At 40.4% G+C, this 19,534-nt stretch overlaps 1 protein-coding gene across 3 annotated transcripts; it reads left to right on the top strand.

Moving 5' to 3' along the window:
• The first annotated feature begins 16,603 nt into the window (after positions 1 to 16,603).
• Positions 16,604 to 18,780, top strand: LOC147628555 (uncharacterized). 3 transcript variants are annotated; one of them, XR_015268130.1, is made up of 3 exons: positions 16,604 to 17,355; positions 17,787 to 18,072; positions 18,678 to 18,780. XR_015268130.1 is itself a non-coding variant. In XM_086813741.1 (2 exons), the coding sequence occupies exons 1-2, from the start codon at positions 16,660 to 16,662 to the stop codon at positions 17,991 to 17,993; spliced, it is 903 nt and encodes a 300-aa protein (XP_086669867.1). In that variant the 5' UTR covers positions 16,604 to 16,659; the 3' UTR covers positions 17,994 to 18,116. The 3 variants fall into 3 exon arrangements, 1 of the variants encoding a protein (XP_086669867.1); XR_015268131.1 differs by lacking the exon at positions 18,678 to 18,780 and adding an exon at positions 18,359 to 18,520; XM_086813741.1 differs by lacking the exon at positions 18,678 to 18,780 and having other exon boundaries at positions 17,787 to 18,116.
• The last annotated feature ends 754 nt before the right edge of the window (positions 18,781 to 19,534 follow it).

Raw genomic sequence — 19,534 nt, 5'->3', positions numbered from 1 at the left:
CTTAAAATTTTGCTTATAGTGTTTTCAAAGTAAAATTTAAAAATTAGAACTAAAAAAAAGAAAACTGCCTAAATGCTGAAGATGGAAGATGATTTTTTTCAACTAATAGCTTGTGTTGAGAGCATTTCCCTGCTAGTAGGAGGAATTTCTTTGAAACAAAGTACTTAATGAGAAATGATTTTTTTTAAAAGCCACAAAAGTGGCTTTTCTTTTACAAGACTAGTGTAATGCAAAATCTCATTCAAAAAAGAGTGGTCTCAGCCACTTTCCAAGGCTTTTCTAGAGTCACGATAAATTGATCAATGGCCTTAAGGCTACACTCACATGAAATATATGTCTCAAGAGTCACATGATTGTAATAAATATAGATGAGTAAAGTGCCACCCATCCTTATAGTGTTTGCTTATATGAATGCACTTAATTGGGAGGTTCCACAACCTGACCTATCCATTTAAACCCCAAAAATCACAATGTTGTGGGTGTCCTGAAAACTAGTTAATTTATGGAAAACCCTAGTCATGCATCTCATGAATTACTCTTTTGAATCTTGTTGATGCAACTTGGTGAGATTCCAAACTCAAAAAACATTCATAAGCTCTTAAAACTCTACATCATTCTACTCTAGCAAGATCAACCATAAATTCTAGCAAACATTTAGGAAGGATCAAAGGATGAGACACATGAAGGTGGACGTAGTGCCAAGCCCAATGAAGTTTATATGAGTTTTTTTTAAAACAATATTAAAAAATGGGCCCTTTAAAGAACCCCTTGTAAATTGTGTTCTCACTAATATACAAGGGAGCTAGGCAATCCTTATTAAGTGGTGTAACAAAATCCATCCAAAAGCTACCCTAGTGCATGCTTATGTATACCCTATCCTCCCTTTTATTTTGCTTAGCTAGTACTAGTTCATTATTTACTTCACCTTATTTAATCTTTAGATCTCATGCTACTATTGTGGAGTGTAAAATTGTTTATGAATTCATGCAACAAACTTATTTATGTAGGGAGGGTGTGCTAATATAGATTACAATCAAGGAATTATTAGTCTACTTGGTAAGCAATTTATGAGCTTTAAGGATGTTGAGGTTGATGATAATGCTATTTGGGTGGGCAAACAAAGTGCAACATGATTTGTCCATGAGCCACTCCTTGATTTTTTTTTCTAAGGTAGGTTAGAGAGGTTTGACAAACTAGGGGGGCCCTCTTCGATGTTTTTTCATGGTGGGGCTTGACAAACTAGGGGGATTATAGTTTTCAACATAGGATACATGATTAATGAGTATATCTACATCCTAATGGAGGCTCTCCAAATGGCGATTAGTATAACTATGTCCCTTGCTTATGGACCATAAAAAATCAACTCCTCTCTCGCATTCCTTTTGACACTTGATTTGATGCCAAAAGTGTAAGAGGATACAACATGCGATGTATACAAGAGAAAAAATCACAAGAAGTAGGACCTTTTACAAAAAAAAAAAAAAAAAACTCAAATTGCACAATAGGTGAGATGGAAAAGAATACTATATTGCTAGAGGGATGTTATAGATAACAAAGCCTCACACACGTCACATGTGCTCTTGTGAAGGGATCTTTGACTTAGCTGATCTAGAACTTCTAAGAATAGAGATTATATGCTAGTAGAATTTAGGGAGTAAACTCATAGTGATCATTGATGAATTATGTGAAGGGGGGGGGGCTCTGTATCTATATAGGCATGTATATGCAGGGTGGCCATGAGATGACTATATATGTCCACGATCATAGTCGATGCAACTATTCTCGATGTAGAATCACCTCAATATGAATTAGATCTACTATGTATAGTCCCTACCTCCCATGGCCATCCACGCTTATCTTGGGCGGCCCAGTTCAGGCCTGCTGCCCGTTTGGGTGCCATTTGTAGGATAGGATAGGGTGATCACTCCATGTGTGGACTGTAATAAGATAAGAGACAATGGGGTTGAGTGTAACATGTAGCCGGTTTGGTAGTGTACCAAATATAATCCAAGCCGTATATAAACTATCTAGCCTCCTTGTCCAACTTCTTATGTGAATACAAGGATGTTGGGTGCTCATGCCACTCAACCATGGCTACTCCACATAATTGGGGCCACATAAACATGAGCTAGCTACTGCCTGAGCAATACGATATAAGGGTGGAGCATTGATATCCAACAAAAAGTTCCTAGACACTCCAAAGTGGCTATTTGGGTAGATTTATCTCTATTCAATCTAACACATCAACCCATTTATATGGCTAGGCATATTGCCAAAAAACTTGGCCAAGCTAGCATATTACAATGCCAAAAATGACTTGTTGATTCACACTGATAAGAAAGATAGCATTCAACCCCATTAGTGTCCCTCGAGCAACCCACTACACAAGTATGAATTGACTTGCCTCAAGTGTCAGCTCCATTAGATAAGGGAGAACTCGTAAGCTCTGTCCGGTCTTATGAAAGCCCCTTACCGCCCTTAAAGCTAGAGATTGATATGCCGTAAATAAGTAACAAAGGGCTCTCCTAGCTAACAAGCATTGATGGAGCGCAATTGGAAGGGTTGGTTATAAAAGAACTACAATACCTTTCACAAGGTCAAGTTATGATAGGAAGTAGGAAGGAGGGACTTATATGAATATCATTACTTTTTCCCCCACGTTTCTCTCCCCGATAAATTTCATGTCCATGTGAGAAGGAAGCCTGTTGGAAAAAGCTAACCCATGACAATATAGCTTGCACCAACATGTATAGCAATATAGCACCTATGCACATACTAAAAATCAGACTAACTAAAAAAATTAAAAAGATGATGAGAAAGAGCACATATCAAAATAAGAGACTGAAGTATAACTATGTTGTTACTATAGGCCATGAGCATGGACTTTTTATGGATTGATACGAGTGACCCTATCCTGGACCCAGATTGTCTGGATTGGTACTATCAAGGGTACCTAAACCCACTCACAATATTTTTATGCACCACTAGGGGAGCGATATTGTGGAGCCATGTTTGTGGACTTGTTCTACCTACAGTTTCATCCCCTTTACACCATGTCTTAGCTGTGGAGGAGAGTCGCATGTTGTCCACAGTGTCCTACTTATATTGGCATTGTATAACTTATTTTAGGTGCTGTGGGATAGGACTCTTGCAATCCATGGTAGGAGAGACCCCATAATGACATGATGACGTGAGTGTACTTTACCCAGTGGGAGGACCCTATCAACAAGTAAGGAATGCACATGAGGATCTTGTAGCGTAGAGGAGAAGGGCAATAGCTTACGTACTCACACTACCATTTTATGAAATAATGTTACCGACTTCTTGTCCCTTTTGAAGCATGGTGGATCATTTCCTTGATAACTTAGCTACTAGCAGCAGCTACTTAGCTCACTGGCTTGTAGTACCCATGCCATATCACAGTGAGGATGCACTTAGATTGTTGCCTCGTACACACCAAAGGAGGCATATATATTAGAATCAAACTGTGAGGATGTTGAGCTTAGTGACATTGAGTTTGACCCAGCGTATGAGTTATGGCTCTCATGTGACGACTTGTTGTTGCGATAATTTTTGATATTTTTTTTAAGGTTCATAGGAAACACAAGGGAAGTTCTCAACATTACAAGCACAATTCAATAAGATTGACTTCCCAACATACAACTAGCTAGGTGTATTATAAACCCATCCTCAAATAATGGTATTGTTTTTATTTTCAATCTTTTTTATAATTCTCCATTCAATGTTTGCTTGAGTTCTTGCTTCCTCTTTAGTAAGAGTAGAGCCTTTTAGGTGAACTGTGAAAGTGAGTAGTTTAAACAAAAAAGGAAAAACGAACCAAAAATTAAAAAATAAAAATAAAATAAAAGAAAGGCCCAAAAGATAACCATCGCCATGTGCGATCTAGGTAGGACTTTTGGTTCTTTTAGTAATGGAGCCTTGGGACCGTAGCCTTGATCTTCATGGGATGGGAACTTGTCGCTAAAAACCCACCAATAAAGGGATTTAAAAAAACCATCACTGTAGAGGTACTTAGCCTTGATCTTCATGGGATGGGACCGTAGTCTTGATCCTCATGGGATGAGAACTTGTGGTGGCTAAAAACCCACCAATAAAGGGCTTAAAAAAACCATCACTGTAGAGGTACTTAGCGGTTCTTAAATACTCTTAGATGAGATCTCTGGGCCATTTCTTGGATCTCTACAGGGTGGTGCCCTACTTTAACATTTTTATCTTCTTATTAAAATTTTTAAAGAAAATCAAAGGTAAAAGCTTGTCATAATAATCACTTAGTAGTTTCATTTATGAGACTAGATAATAGCTAGAGATGGTTTCACCAAAGTGATAATGTGAAGAGACTAAGGTCATAACCTAAGGCATGCTTTTTGCTCCCCATCTTAGTTTAGATCGAATTTGGACCAAACTTAATATTACCCTTGTCTTAACTAGGAAAATTTAACGATTTACAACAATATTTCCTAATTGCTTGATTAGGTGTTTTCATTGGGCTTAAATTTCAATTATTTTCCACAAGAAAAGCATACTGGTTATACCGTGGTGCATTCCAGACCTTACAAGACATCCAACATTTTTGATATCCAACATACAGCCTCAATGCATCTTCATCTCGACATATTCCGAGGATGGAATTTGCATCAGGAAGAAGGGGGGTATGTTGACCCTTGTTGGAGACTTTTATGGCGTCGACCATCGTATCATTTTCATGACCTTTGGGGCACATGCACTAGAATGGCTGTGATTCACTTGAAAACCATGTATTGTATATTTTACACGTGTTCTCACCCGCTTGTCTATTAAAGGTGCACCACATGATTTTAAGTAGAGAGTACTATTTATGGATTAGGTGTTACACAAGCTAGAGTGGTCGAATGAGCCCTAGGACCTATTTTTTAACTTTGGCCACCTAAGAGTGTAAACCCTGAGAGCTACACATAACAGGAAAAATGCAACTCTCCCAACTCATTCTTTTATGCTAATTCAATAGAGTACTTTTCTTCTCTATCTACTATCTTATGCTATTGCTTGCTTACATGTGAGAGAGTGAGTGTGAGAGATTAAGTTGTGAGGAGGGTTGAGCTTCCTTTAGAGTGTGGCAATAGTGGTGGTGGCAGAGTGGAGGTTTTGGGGGTGCGGTTGCACAGCAACACCATCTCCTCTACGAGAATCCCCAGCAACAAGATTTCATGAGGTGAGTGACACACCCCGACTATGCATTTGTGTGTGCTAGGCTATGGTAATTTGGGTTCTCGATTGAGGTATTTGTTCTCCTGAGTGTGGTTGGGAAAAGCCCCACGACATTGGATTGTTCCCTACGGGCTTCCCACATGCCATCTTGTTCACACCGGCTCTATAGGTCCATCGAACGGGCAAAAATCTAGATCCATGGGTGAAAGGCTAGACCCATGGGATTAGGGCTAGGTTGAGCCTATGGGACTGGTCTAAGCAGATCATCAAACACTAGAAAGTGGGTGATAGGGTGGACTTAAGTTTATAGATACTTTTCAAAATGAGACCAAATTCTATTTTGGAACAAGAAACTTAGGATGAGTAGTCTAGATTAGTAGTAGTCATGAATACGAATAGAGGAATTACCTTCATACTCGAGGAGTTAAGACATCTTGTTGAGCCTCTAGGAGTTACTCGATGTGATTATTTTGTGAGAATTATGAAGGGAAAAATACATGGAGGAATCATTCACCTTTCCTTAAGAATTGTTCCAATAAGACTGAGGGGAGTTGATGGGATATAGCCAAGCATTAGGATATTGTGATATGAGGCCTCAAGTGAGTCGCTCTACCCTTAGTGTGATATTTGCTACCATATTATTGTATAGATAGAGGGGGGTAGGGGTTTCACAGTCCACCACGTGGTCCTATGTGGGAATCATCTTCTATTATCAAGGGAACCTTATGTGGGTTGACACACCGCTTCATTATAATATCTTAACCGATGTTTTAGAGTGGCATGCTATCAACTTATATTGTCTACTTTTTGGCAGCAAACTCCTTTTACCCATGACATCTATAGAGGGAGGGAACCTAGAAGGTTGAGTAGCATGAAAATATCTTGGTACTAGCAGGTGGGTGTAGCATCTACTTCAACAAACATCATGCTATTAGGGAGGTCATCACATATGCAACAGGTAGGTGTAGCGTCTCCTTCACAACAAACATCATGCTATTGGGGAGGTCGTCACATATGCTTTCTTCTTAGGATGGCTCTCCACTTGGAATATTTGACAGGTGATCTACCAAGTTGTTCTTTGCTCGTCTCATCTCGAAGTCAAATTTCCAAAAGAGAAGTAGCCACCGCCACACTTGGCTGGAGAGACCTGGGCCTTGTTGAGGAGATACTTCAAGGCTTGATGATGATTTTTAATCAACCACAAAGTGACAAAGTGGTGACCCAACAAGTAGTGCCTAAATTTTTGAAATGAGTAGACTATGGGGGACTAGACCTTCTCGCCCAATGATGGTGGAGTAATTGTGCTCCGCCCATTGTTGAGTTATCTCCTTGATAGTGTATTGGTATGTCCATCTTCAAAGCTACACTTGGTTGGGCCAACATCGGTCTTGTAGCCACCCCACTAGCGTCGGTGTTGTGTGCATGTGAAAAATGAGCTACTTGTTAGGAGCAACTAATACAGGGGGGGTACCAACATGTGCTTAAGGAAAGCAAAGGCCTTCTCTTGGTTCAGACCCCAATGGTATGGCACATCTACATGCAATAACCTATTAAGAGGGAAACAAATGTGAGCATATATCCTTAAACCTCCTATAGTAGTAGCCATGTGTAAGATCTCTTGCACCCCCTTGGGGTTGGTCAGTGATCCAAGAATCACTAGGATTCTTTTTCGGATCTAGGGAGAGCCCTTCTACCGAGATCACATGCCCCAACAAGGCACCATGACAAACTAGGAAATGACACTTAAAGGGGTTAAGCTTGCGGCTTGAGTGCCTGCACTTCCTAAACACCATTGTAAGATAAGGTAGGTGCTCTCTCAGTGCAATGACTCTCCTTGGAGTACCCTTCTTCCCATTGAAGTTAGAGAAGTCATCCAAGAATACGTAAGAAGTCATCCTCGAAGATCTTTGTGATTTTATATCTGAGGTGGGCAAACCCACACACAAGCTCTTAACCACCACAAGCCTCTCACACATGGGGAGTGCTCAATAGTGCGCAAGCCATGCCCAAACACACCACATCCTAAGCTTAACTCTCAACCACAAGCCTCTCACACATGGGGAGTGTTCAAGAGTGAGCAAACCATGCCCAAACAGAAAAGGAACACAAGGATGGAATCCACAATGTGGGCTAGAGGGGAATGAGACCTCCCATGCTCTATATAAATAGGAAAAGGTAGGGCCAGGCATTCTCGAGGGGACGAAAGGCATCATGGCATAAGCATTAGTGACCCATTGTGTGATAAAACTGGTTTTGAGCCAATCTACCTGGTTGATTACTGCCTGATTATTATATTGATTACTGCCTGATTATTATATTGTTGTTAACTGAAGCCATCCATGAAAGAGTAAAAAGCACATAACCTGCCACATCGCTTGATGACAGGGAAGGGGGAAGCAAATGAAACACATCACAATAAGATTCCACTTACCACTTACGTGTGTGCTTGAGACCAACTCTTACTATTTACTATCCAAGAAGCTCATCTAATACTCGCTAAACATTGTATACCATCTAATACTCGCTAACAATGTATACCATCAAATGATTACAAAATGGGTTCGCCACCTAACCGTAGGCTCCTGTGGTGGTAAGCCACCCATCAAGGTAGACATCAACACAACCCTAGCAAGAACGCCCACAAAGCATGCATGTCTCATACCACGCACTTCCCACCAGTGGGCTAACCACTAGCTGGGACCCTTGGGATACCCCAGTCCTAAAGTAGAGCTGAAACTACTCACAAATGAGCCATAATCCCAACTATATAGCTACTTGACCAGTTCTCTCACACGGGCCTCTGTAAGGACAGTTCGGTTGGCCTTTAACACTAGGCACATTATGTCCACACGAAAAGGGACATAACATTCTCCCCCTCCTATAATGAGAGGAAGATTGGGAGCATTGAAGTGAAGTAACATTCTCCCACGTGTTGTCTTCATTAGAATAATATCTCCATCTGATTAACCACTAGATATAATCCGATTCCTAAGGGTATGATCCCTATAATCCGCAATGGCCATTGGTTTTGTGGGGGGCATCAACAGATTGATCCTCAAGTCTTGTGAGCCCCTGGTCAGAAACTACACCCATTACCTCTTTTAGTCTGCTAACATGAAAGATAGTATGCACGTGTACACCATTCGGGAGACGTAACCTATAAGACACCTTATTAATCTTTTTCAAGTTCATAAAAGGTCCAATAAATCTTGAAGACAACTTATAGACTTTTGTAGTCTTGAGAGTCTTTTGGGATTCTCAAGTAAACCCATTGACCTTCTTCCAGGACTCTAAGTGATCGCTTTTGGTTGGCATAAAATTGGCCCTGTCCTATGCTCTCCCTTGTAAACTATACTAATGAAAGTATCCAAGAACACATTCTTAAAGTTTTTCTAGGTCCTAGGAACTATGAGTTTCGACTTGAGATCTTGCCGCTAAGTGAAGACGTGAGCTCTTAAAAACATTTCCCATCGCCATTAATTTATGATCTTGTGGGCAACATAATGGCAAAATCTCTAGATGATGCTCCTTCTTCTCCCTAAAAAAACAACTCTAGAAACAACTAGAGTAAAAGGAGAATATGTCCCAAAAATACCTAATGACCCAACCTGTGGGGCAGTCCATTGTTGTTCACTTTGAGGTACTTGAGTTTTTAGATCTTGAACTTGCTGGAATGAACTTTTGAAGCTCATTTAGATTGATAAGGACCATCTATGGTTGTGGCTGGGTAGCACCCCCCCTGCACCCACTGTAGCTTGAGAATGAAAGAGGACCACTAGTGTCATGTCCCACTGTAGCTCGAGAAACTGCTGGGGATAAGGACCACTAGTGTCCTATCCCACTGCAGCAGTAGGTCTATGACCAAATTGGTCAGAAAGAGAAGCTGCCATGTTTTTTGCGAAACAATTTAAAAAGTCTAGCATATTTATGTGTAAATAATGTTCTTTTAACCCCAAAAACAAACAAAGCTTTAGCTTTCTTTAATTTTCTAAGTTTCATGCATAAAATTCTAGGTAAATTTTGACATAACTTCTCTAGACTTCCAAGCATTGAAGGCTTGTCAAAAATTAACCAAATCCCATATGCATCTCATGACAAAAACTATACATAAATTCAAAGTATTGACAACACAATTATGCGTATCTAGTTACATAATTTCTTCCCATATAAGCATAAATAAAAATAATGTAAATATAAATATAGGTGATAGTGGCAAATAACTTGCCTCCATCACACAATTAGTTTAATTAACCATGAAATATGCAAGCATAAATATACATTTTCATCACCACAAAAAGGTATGAAATATTTATTTTATGTGTTGAAAATTTATGAATAATTTGGTTTAAAATTATAATTTAGTTGATTTTTGAAACCAAATTTTAGAAATTTTGAAGAAGAAAAAATAATTTAAGAATTGCACTTGGAAATTTTTGAGGTTTATTGATGTATTCACATAGGGAAAGAAGAGAAAGTATTTTATCTTTTTGCTATTTGCAAGACAGAGAGAATAAAGAGTATTTTGTATAGTTTTTTGCTTTAAAGAAAAAGAAGCTTTGATTTGCTTTTTTTCAATTATAATAATGAAGAAATATTAAATATAGGGTAGGATTTATAAGCGATGAAAACTTGACACATGTGATAGGGATAGGATAGCACTAACACTTCGGCAATTGGGTCATGATAGGTGTCTAAAAACAAAGTTGACAACCGGACATTGTACCAACAATAATTCAAAAGAAAGACTTATATCTCAGATAGATTCTAGACCGAAACTACACCCATGAATTCCATCGAATAAATTGAGCTTCAATAAAACAAAATAATAACTCATTTCTCTCTTGTTCAAATTGGTTGCATAACCAACATTTCTGTTTGATCATGTCTCTTACAAATACATCAACAAATCCTCTTCAATTTTTAAACACAAATACACGAATAACAAAGGATTTCTTTAAAACATTAGTCTAGCTTTGATACCAAATAAAACATATCACAATAAGATTCCACTTGCTTGTGTGCTTTCCCAAGACCGACTCTTACTGTGTTTACTATCCAAGAAACTCATTCTATCCAAGAAACTCGTCCAATACTCGATAATACTGCATACCATCAAATGATTATAAAATAACAAAAGGAAAAATAAGGGGTTGGCTAGTACTTGCCACCCAACTGTATGCTCTAAACCATGCATGGTGGTAAGCCACCTAGCTAGACCCACCGACACAACCCTAGCAAGCATGTGCCCACAAAGTATGTGTGTCCCATACCATGCACCCCCAGCCATCTCGACTATCTCACTAGCACTACCCACCAGTGGGGGCTAACCACTCTTTGGGACCCCTTAGTCCCAAGGTAGAGCTTCACAACTAAAATTATTTATAAATGAGACATAACCCTAACTATATAGCCACTTGACTAGTTCTTATTGCTATAAGAACTATTCGACCGCCCTTTAACACTAGCATGTTATGTCCACATAGAACGGGACATAACAAAAATGATCCTTGATTGTGCAGTGATTTACTGGTCTAAAATCCATCCAAATGTGAATCTTATTGGTCTTCTTCTTGGGGATAACCACTATTAGGGATAACCATTCTGAGTGCTCAATAGGTGCAATGAGATTGGCCTCTTGACCACTTCTGAATACTTGGGGTTCATCCTATAGATACCCTTTTGCATCAGGTGGTGGGGCTACCTTCCTTGATCAGGATCATATGATTGGATCAATGCATGGGAGGTCGTTGTATGTCCATGAAAATACATCTTGATTATGTTCCTTGAAGAAGGTAAAAACCCTATCCCTCCTAGACCCATGTTGCCACTAAGATCGATCGTGGATCCTCCTTGGTACCGAGGTTGAGCTTCCTCATCTCCTCTTGATACATGGTGGGAGAGAGAGGAGTGGCACCGCCCATCGCTTGATGAAAAGTTAAGGGGTCATGGGCAAGGCTCTCATCCAAAGGAAAGTCTCTTACACATTCCAATCTATCCAAGATGAGGGTAGTTATTCTAATGCAAGGCTTCCTCTCTAGTCTTGTGATGATAAGCTTTTGGGTATAAACGAGGAGAAGTGGATTTGGCTGGCTCTATAATCTCTTCTAAAAGGGAGGGGTGGCTTCTATGTCACACGTCCCCTAGGCTTATCACCTTCACGGGTTCTGTATCTTTCAGTGTAGTGGGGCTAGTGTATGTAAGGATCCAACCCAATCCACTAGGATTGTTGAAATGTGCAATTCAAAATAAAGATCAAGTTATTTTTTTGAGTGTGTGAATGCACCTTAGAGGTGCAAGATATTATCTTGTGTGAGTTGGAGCCACATAAAAGAATGTGGAAAAGGAATTGCCCACATGGCATGATGATGTGTGAAGGATATTTTGCTAGAGGCTATTTATATTAGAATCCTTTGATTGTATAGTTCATAACATATTGCAAATACAAGGTGTTGAGTGTGCCTATCTTGTCCATCTCTCATTAGTGTGTAAATTAGCGTCATGGCTTATCTTGATTATTATGAGCCTCGTTAAGCATATATTTAATATGTGATTAGTACTAGGCTTAGCATGATCTCAAATTCTTAACATGGTATAAAAGCAAGATTTAGCTAAGCCTAGGTTATTTGTGGTTGGTATTTTCCTTATGTTTTTTTTTTGGGTGTTTTGAGAGAAAACAATAAAATGACACACTCATTATCATGTGGATTAGAATTTTGAGAAGAGGGGGGAGCTACCATCACCAAAAATCTCAAGTTGTTGTTGCTAAAAATAATTTTCTGGTATGGTGTAAGTTTAGTGTTTTGTAATTTCGGTTGTAATTTATATTAAGATATTGCCCATGGATTTGGGCAAGTTGGAGAGTGCTTCAATGACAAGCACATATTGTAGCAAGAAATGTTCTTGGTTTGGGTGCTTAAGAAGGTTGAGCATGTGCATGGTGTTTTCCATGAAGAAGCATAGGTTATTGCACAATAGGTTGCAATTGAAAGCTTGGATAGCAAGCTTTGTATGAGAGATATGGTCTCTCTAACGAGCAAGAAGAAGCCATAGGATGGATAGATAGTGGCTTTGTATTGGGTCACCAATGGGAATCAAGTGCCTCAAGGAAGGATGCAATTTGGAAATTTACAGTAGAGAAAGAAGGCTTATGAAGTCTTAGTAAGCTCAAGGGAGGAGTTAAGGTGCTCAATGGACTTGAAGAAGCAATTGTGAGCATAATGGTAGGGTTTTGTTTTTATGCTTTTAATGTAAACATGATAGACACTGGCTAGCAAGGCTGAGACCCTTGTCAATCATGAACATTTTTATCAAATTTTCAATTAAGGGGGAAAATTATGTGAAGTGATCTCAAAGTTTGTAAAGGATTTAGACACTGCTCTTGACCTATAAAGAGTAAGACCTATCCTCATTCATTAATCATAGGCACTTAAGAAAAAACAAAAAATTTGAAGGAGAAGGCTTCCACAACCTAGCAGACGAAGGTCAAATTCACCCTTATGAGAAAAGGGATATGGGATGTGGCAAACAGAAAAGAGAAGAAGCCAACAACTCAAGAAAGAGAAGTTGCTTGGCTAGTGAAAGACGAGAAGGCCCTTGTTGTCATAGCCTCGAGGAAGTGACTCATACATCCATCATATTGATAGGTGTGTTACATTATAAGAGGCTTGGATGCATCTTAAAACTGTGTTTGGTGCATAAGGAAAGTGCTCAAAATTTAGCTTGCTAATAAAGTTTTTTGAGCTAAAAGTGAAACCAAGAGACTCTCTCTCTTCAAATTTGAATTCAATGAAATGCATGCTAACACAATTGGCAAGTATCGAAGCTGCCAAATAGACGAAGACATCAAAAGTGTAGTCTTTCTCAAAAGTCTTCCAGATGAAGAGTATGGTAATATTGTTACCACTCTGACAAATCTACTAACATTAAAAATTGGTGGATATTAAAGCTTCTCTCTTAGAGGAGGAAAGAAAGATCAAGCAAAGAAGGTTTAGCTCCATCTACATTGAAGAGGGGCTTACTTCACGAAGCAGAAGCAGAAGGGCTACACCAACACCAAGAATTTCTCCAAAGGGCTGTTGAGAGGTAGTGATTGCGGTTGTGCAATGCTACATTGATGGGTGATGGGTAAGTTGTGGAACACCTCAATTAAGAGCGGGTGTTGAGAGATGTTAATCGCGGTGTTGTGTGTATGTGGGAAAGTACCCTAGAGGTGCAAGATATTGTGGCAAGATAAGAATGCCACATGTAATATTGTATGGTGTGTGAGTGTTAACCAAAAGAGTGGAAAAGGAGTTGCCACATGGATGATGATGTGTAAAGTGGGATAAGGCTAGAAAGACTATATCATTGTATGGTTCATTTGTAAAAGAAATAGAATTGAGTGTGCAATCTTTCTTTCTCTCTTATGGAGTTCTTAGTGTGGTTTAATCCACCTTAATTATGTTGCTTAATCTAATTTTTTTAAAACCCTTAGTGTGTCAAGGGTTCACTCACACACAACCAAATTTTTAAAATTTACACACACCGGGGTCCCCTACTCGATTGTGGTCAAAATGGCTTTGTAAAATTTAACCCATATTTTATAAGGGTTCGCTGCCCGGCTTCGGCCAAAATGTTTTGTAATTGATTTTTCATCCAATGTATGATGATGGTAATTGTACCTGAGCCTATGTGCTCAAAACGAGAATTTATTTTAATCACCCACATTGGTATGAGGGTTGCCCTGCCCGAGCTCACCAAGAAGCTCAAAATGGTTATTGTGATGTGTGCATGAGTGATGCACGTGTGAGGTGCATGCACATGGATTGGTTCCCACCCGAACTTCTTTGTTCAAATTGGATTCAGTGGTTTCGCTGTGAGCAAGTCAGCTTAAAATGGACTAGGTGTCTAAGATGGTAGACACACGTGCACATGTTTGGTTGATGGACACTCCAATGTATCATTGAGGGGGGGAGTGTTGAGAGGTAGCGATTGCGGTTGCGCAATGCTACATTGATGGGTGATGGGTAAGTTATGGAACACCTTGATTAAGAGGGGGTGTTGAGAGATGTAATTGCGGTGTTGTGTGTAGGTGGAAAGCACCCTAGAGGTGCAAGATATTGTGGCAAGATAAGAATGCCACATGTAATATTGTATGGTGTGTGAGTGTTGACCAAAAGAGTGGAAAAGGAGTTGCCACATGGATGATGATGTGTAAAGTGGGATAAGGCTAGAAAGCCTATATCATTGTATGGTTCATTTGTGAGGATAAGAAATAGAATTGAGTGTTGAGTGTGCAATCTTTCTCTCTCTCTTATGGAGTTCTTAGTGTGGTTTAATCCACCTTAATTATGTTGCTGAATCTATGTCCTTCACCATGATCAATCCCATTTTAGGATTGTTTAACAAGGGCTTCACCAACAAAACCAATAATGGATGTGGATTATGTGGTAAGAAGAATCATAACAGAGAGAACTGGTTTTTGAAGCAAAAGACCAAAGCTTTGATTGTGTACGGGTCCAAAGTCACAAAGGACAAGCCGTAGCCAATGTGTGAGGTGTGGACACTCTTTATGAGTGTACTAAGTGTTTGTGTGTGAATAACCTCTAAGGCTAGTTTAGATATTTTTGTAACTGTGCTTCCTTAGGAAGACTTACTCCATGGGTTGATTTAGTCAAAAGATAAGGCTTTATGCCTATAAAAAGCATGTACTTAATAGGGGTTCTACATATCAATCAAATACTCATTGAGTCGTGTCAATCTTATCTCTCTCTAGCTTTGTTCTCTCTCCATCTCTCTACATCCCAACACAATGGAAATGTTAAAACTTCCATAGCTTGCTTAAACCAACCATAGGCTTGTCCATCATGCGTGCCATGCATGAAGATGTCTAACAAATTATGGACTTAGAGCAAGCAGAAAACCAACACACCTAGCATTGATGGGTGTGCAAGTGTTCTCCTACTCCTACAACATCATGCATGAACTTGCTCTTGATGGAAAACAAAAATGTGATATGGATGAGGTGATAAATCACTTCCCTCACTTGTAATAGACTCACGTATGCAATGCAAGCCATTATGATGGAAGTAGATATATCACCTCCCTCACCTGCAATGGCTCATGTATGCAATGCAAGTCATTATGATGGAAGTAGATATCTGTAACATAGGAAACTATGTGCTTGGATGTATTGCACATGCACATGTGGGATAAGGGCCTAAGCACATAATGTGGGACATAGGACTTGGGTTTATGGTGGCAGCTCATGTGTGAAAGGTCCTAGGAGTAAATAACTACATAAGTCACTTTTGGGACAGCTTGTACATCTTTTTGACATACTACCATTTTGGTCATTTTCTTGCCTATTTCATGGTGAGCTCTCCCTCTTGAGAAGCTATGTATGTACTCCATTATGAGTGCAACTGTGGTACTTCGATTAAGTGCACCAACCCCTTTCTTGCATTGGTATCAGAGCTTAGCTTTTGATCCAACTTTCACATTTTTCCCCATTTCTGCATAATCTTTTCTTGAAATTCCAGCGCCAATTTTGGCTCAAAGATTTGGTTTCAATTTGACAATGAATTGGCAAGGCAATGCAATAGTATTTTCATAGTTTTCATGTTTAGATTTCGATGCAAAAACAAATGAGACTATGGATTTTTTTTCTCAAAACTCCATGGCTGCACTTGATGGGCAAGGTTTAATGTATTGAAGGTTTAATGCATTGTTGAGCAGTGGATCAATGCCTTCTTGGTTAGAATGCTTATGCCCAAGCTTTCATGGCTAATTCATAGCAGTCTTTCCATGTTTAGGTGCTACTCCCTAGGATGAGTGGGACATGTGTACTCCATGTTAATGAGTGCAATCCCCTAGTAGGCAAGGAGATGACCAAAATGGTAATATGTCAAAAAGGTGTACAAATTATCCCAAAAGTGACTTATATACTCACTTACTCTTAGGACCTTTCACACATGAGCTGTCCATAAACCCAAGTCCTATGTCCTACATCATGTGCTTAGGCCCTCATCCACATCCACATGTGCATGTGCAATACATCCAAGCACATAATTTCCTACGTTAATTTTCTACGTTACAATATCTGACGAGGTAGGGAATGCCTCCCCCCCCACCACACAATTGATGGTGGGCGGACAGGAGCCACCAGCCCATTTTGTGCTTAGGAATAGGGGGGAGGAGAGCATTCCCTCTCTCGTCATGCATAAAAATATTCTTGAATGTTAATTGGTCACAACTTTTCAGTTATTGGGCACAAATTTCCAGCTTGAGGAATAAACCGCAAGTTGAAGGTATGTTTGTGGCCAGAGTTGGCACAATGAACCAGTGCCGCTTTGGTGGCAAGAGACAACATATCATTGTGCGTATGCTAGGAGTGTACACGATTCACAAAAATATCTAGTGTGAACGTCCTCCCAATGAATGGGTCATTTCGACCGCTAACATTACATTTCCTACATGTTTCTTTCATCTCCATCTCCCGCGCTGAACGCTGGCTGTGCATCGGCCCATCCACCTGGTCTTATTCGTTACGATGGCGCCCCTTTGCATAGCCCATCTCGAACTGTCTCATGTGCCCTTGCTCCCCTTCTTCCATGTCGACCTGTAAAATCCGTAGCAGGAAACCCTATCTCGCCATATGATGGCTCAACCCCTCCTTTTATTGAAGGAATCCCGAGAGATGCAGGTGGCCTTATTTCTCCATCTCATGCAGTTGTCCCTGGAAAAGCTGAAGGAAACCCTAATACGCCTTCTGATGGATTCTTCTCTGCTGCAAAAATCAACCGGGAAGGAGGAACTCCGGGTAAACCTGGTGAGGGCTTTGTCTCTGCTGCAGAGATCGCGCGGACGGCCAAGCGAATGGGCATGTCGTTGCACATGGACACAGTCGGCCCTTTCTTCAGGGTTAGGGCCCTGGATTTGCAGTCGAAGGAGGTACTGGGTGCCGCTCAAGGTTTCGTGAAGCTGTGGACAGGGGGCCGCATCCTGCACCTGGATTCTATGCGCATGAACCCTCCGTCTCTGAGGGCCAAAAAGCCCTTGTTTGGCATGGCTCTTTTGCTGGGTGCCGCAGCTGTCCGCCATGGATACGACCAAAACTGCGCCAAAGCAGAGCTTCTTGCCATCAACGATACGGAGGTTTACCACTCCAAGGTAGGTGAAAAAATGGCTGTTGTTTAATCCTTAGTATTCTGGCTAAGCAATCGTTATTAAATTCTAATAAACCGAGATTGATTAAGTACCCACGATTGCATTTCAATCAGTCTGACTAAACACCCATGATTAATTTCTAATTAGTCTGGCTAAGCACCCATGCAGTCTGGCAAAGAACCCATGAGTAAACCCCAATCACTTCTCAGTGCCCGCGTACCAGTCTGACTAAGCACCCATGGTTATGTCTATAGATTAATCGGTCTGGTTTCCCTTACTACCTAGGACCTTTTTAATCGATTCCAGCTTAATCCTATTAATTTTAATCTATTAATACTGTCCTTGTAAGTTGTTACTTGTCTTTGTAAGGTTAACTGTTCGAGCTTCCTTCCCTTTGGAAACTCTTAACAATTTCTTCTGCTCAACAACTGCAGCTTGTTCGATACTACACCCGCATAGGCTTCACAACTGTGTACCATGTTACGGGTGAGTCTCTGCAAGATATTCCTCATATGCTCATCTGGGGAGGCGTAGGAACACGGATGGATGCCAACATTGAGGAGTTGCTGTTGAAATGGTCGCCAGCTTTTCAAAAAATCGGGGTCGACCTCTGCACTCAACCCGTACTTGAGATTGTTTGAACTGGTGGAAATCAAACAAGTCACCTCATAGATCCACATTGGGTGTAATCCTCTGATTGCACTACTTGACTGTATACTAGTAAGGATTGTTTTTAAATTATGCAACTTCTTTTTTTTGGTTTCTTTCTCATGTATGACTACCTTAGCACCTTGTCAGTCCTTGAAGGAAACTTGCCTAATGTCATGACATTGAGAGGTCAAACGAATGGGGCATGGTAGATGATAAGCTCCAAAAAGGAATGAAACTTATGGCCATGGTAGTGAACACTGTAAGCCCACAATTGTATTATTAGGACGACTTCACAAAGCCGGCAGTATGGGCCCGCTATGCTAATTGGCGGCACATGGAAGCTGGCTTTCTACAGGTTGCGTTACCCTCATTGGATCTTGTCAAAGGCTTGGGCAGTTTCTCATGGAGAGGGAGCCTAAATGGAACGAATGTTCGGTGATAGGCTGTTTAACTGAACAGTATTGAAGTCTAAATTGTGTGTGTTTTGTTAATCAACTTTTAGTTGCAGAAGTTGCAATACTGACTTGTAGTATTGTTGCATGTCTGAATATTATTGCAAAGGACTGGGATCACCAAGGAAAGTAATTGGCAAACTCACCATAGCTTGAGACTTTTAGAGTTAAGGACAACTTTTAGTTGCAGAAGTTGCAATACTGACTTTGAGAGTCATGCAGTATTCTATTGCAATGGACTCGCATCGCCAACAACTCAAGCAATTGGCGAGCTCACCTCCAAACTTACCAAACCACCCCCAAGCTTGGGAGAGGCGTGCACACCTAAAGTAATTGGCGAGCTCACCTCCAAACTTACCAAACCACCCCCAAGCTTGGGAGATGCGTGCACACCACCATAACTTGAGTCTATTGCAATGGACTCGCATCGCCAACAACTAAAGTAATTGGCGAGCTCACCTCCAAACTTACCAAACCACCCCCAAGCTTGGGAGAGGCATGCACACCACCATAACTTGAGACTTAGATTTAAGGACAACCTTGTAGATAGGCCACCATCAAGCACGACCCACATTACGCACACTACCAACCTGCAAGCTCAGCAGTGCCTAATCATGACGCTCAGGAGATGGGTTCTACTCCAGCTGCGTATTGGGCAAGTTCAGCGGTTGAGTTTGGGTTGATACGGTGTTTTGTAGTTGTAAAGTGTACAGCCCATAGATCATGTGTGGACAGTGTGCATTGTATCTAGTCGTGGACATATGGCATAGATGAAGTTAGAGAGGTTCGTAGGCCATAGTTTGAATTTCCAACTAAGGCATCTCAGCACTTGCAGAATCTCTTGATCATGCCACACATGATATGTTGCAACATTGTATATATTCATGTTTTGGCAATATACGATGGTTTTTCATCTCGCTTCTATGTGGTGTATGCATAGTAGATTAGCAGTAACCTACATTTGGACATCGAGGGAGACGTCCTCAAAGTTATGACATGTAGGTTACTTGGAGTTGTAGATCCACATCGTGACAACCAAGATAACCGGAATAAAGTGATGTGATCGTTGGTATTGCTAG

The sequence above is a fragment of the Cibotium barometz genome, chromosome 19 (assembly GCF_041138505.1).
Source record: "Cibotium barometz isolate CiBa-2024 chromosome 19, ASM4113850v1, whole genome shotgun sequence".
NCBI classification, from domain to species: domain Eukaryota; kingdom Viridiplantae; phylum Streptophyta; class Polypodiopsida; order Cyatheales; family Cibotiaceae; genus Cibotium; species Cibotium barometz.
Note: the sequence above shows the minus strand (reverse complement) of the source record. Positions and strands in the feature narration are given on the sequence as shown.

Coding starts and splice junctions, on each gene's coding strand:
- LOC147628555 (XM_086813741.1), top strand. CDS start 16,660: ATGTTTCTTTCATCTCCATCTCCCGCGCTGAACGCTGGCTGTGCATCG. Junction 17,356..17,786: donor CGGAGGTTTACCACTCCAAG/GTAGGTGAAAAA, acceptor CAACAACTGCAG/CTTGTTCGATACTACACCCG.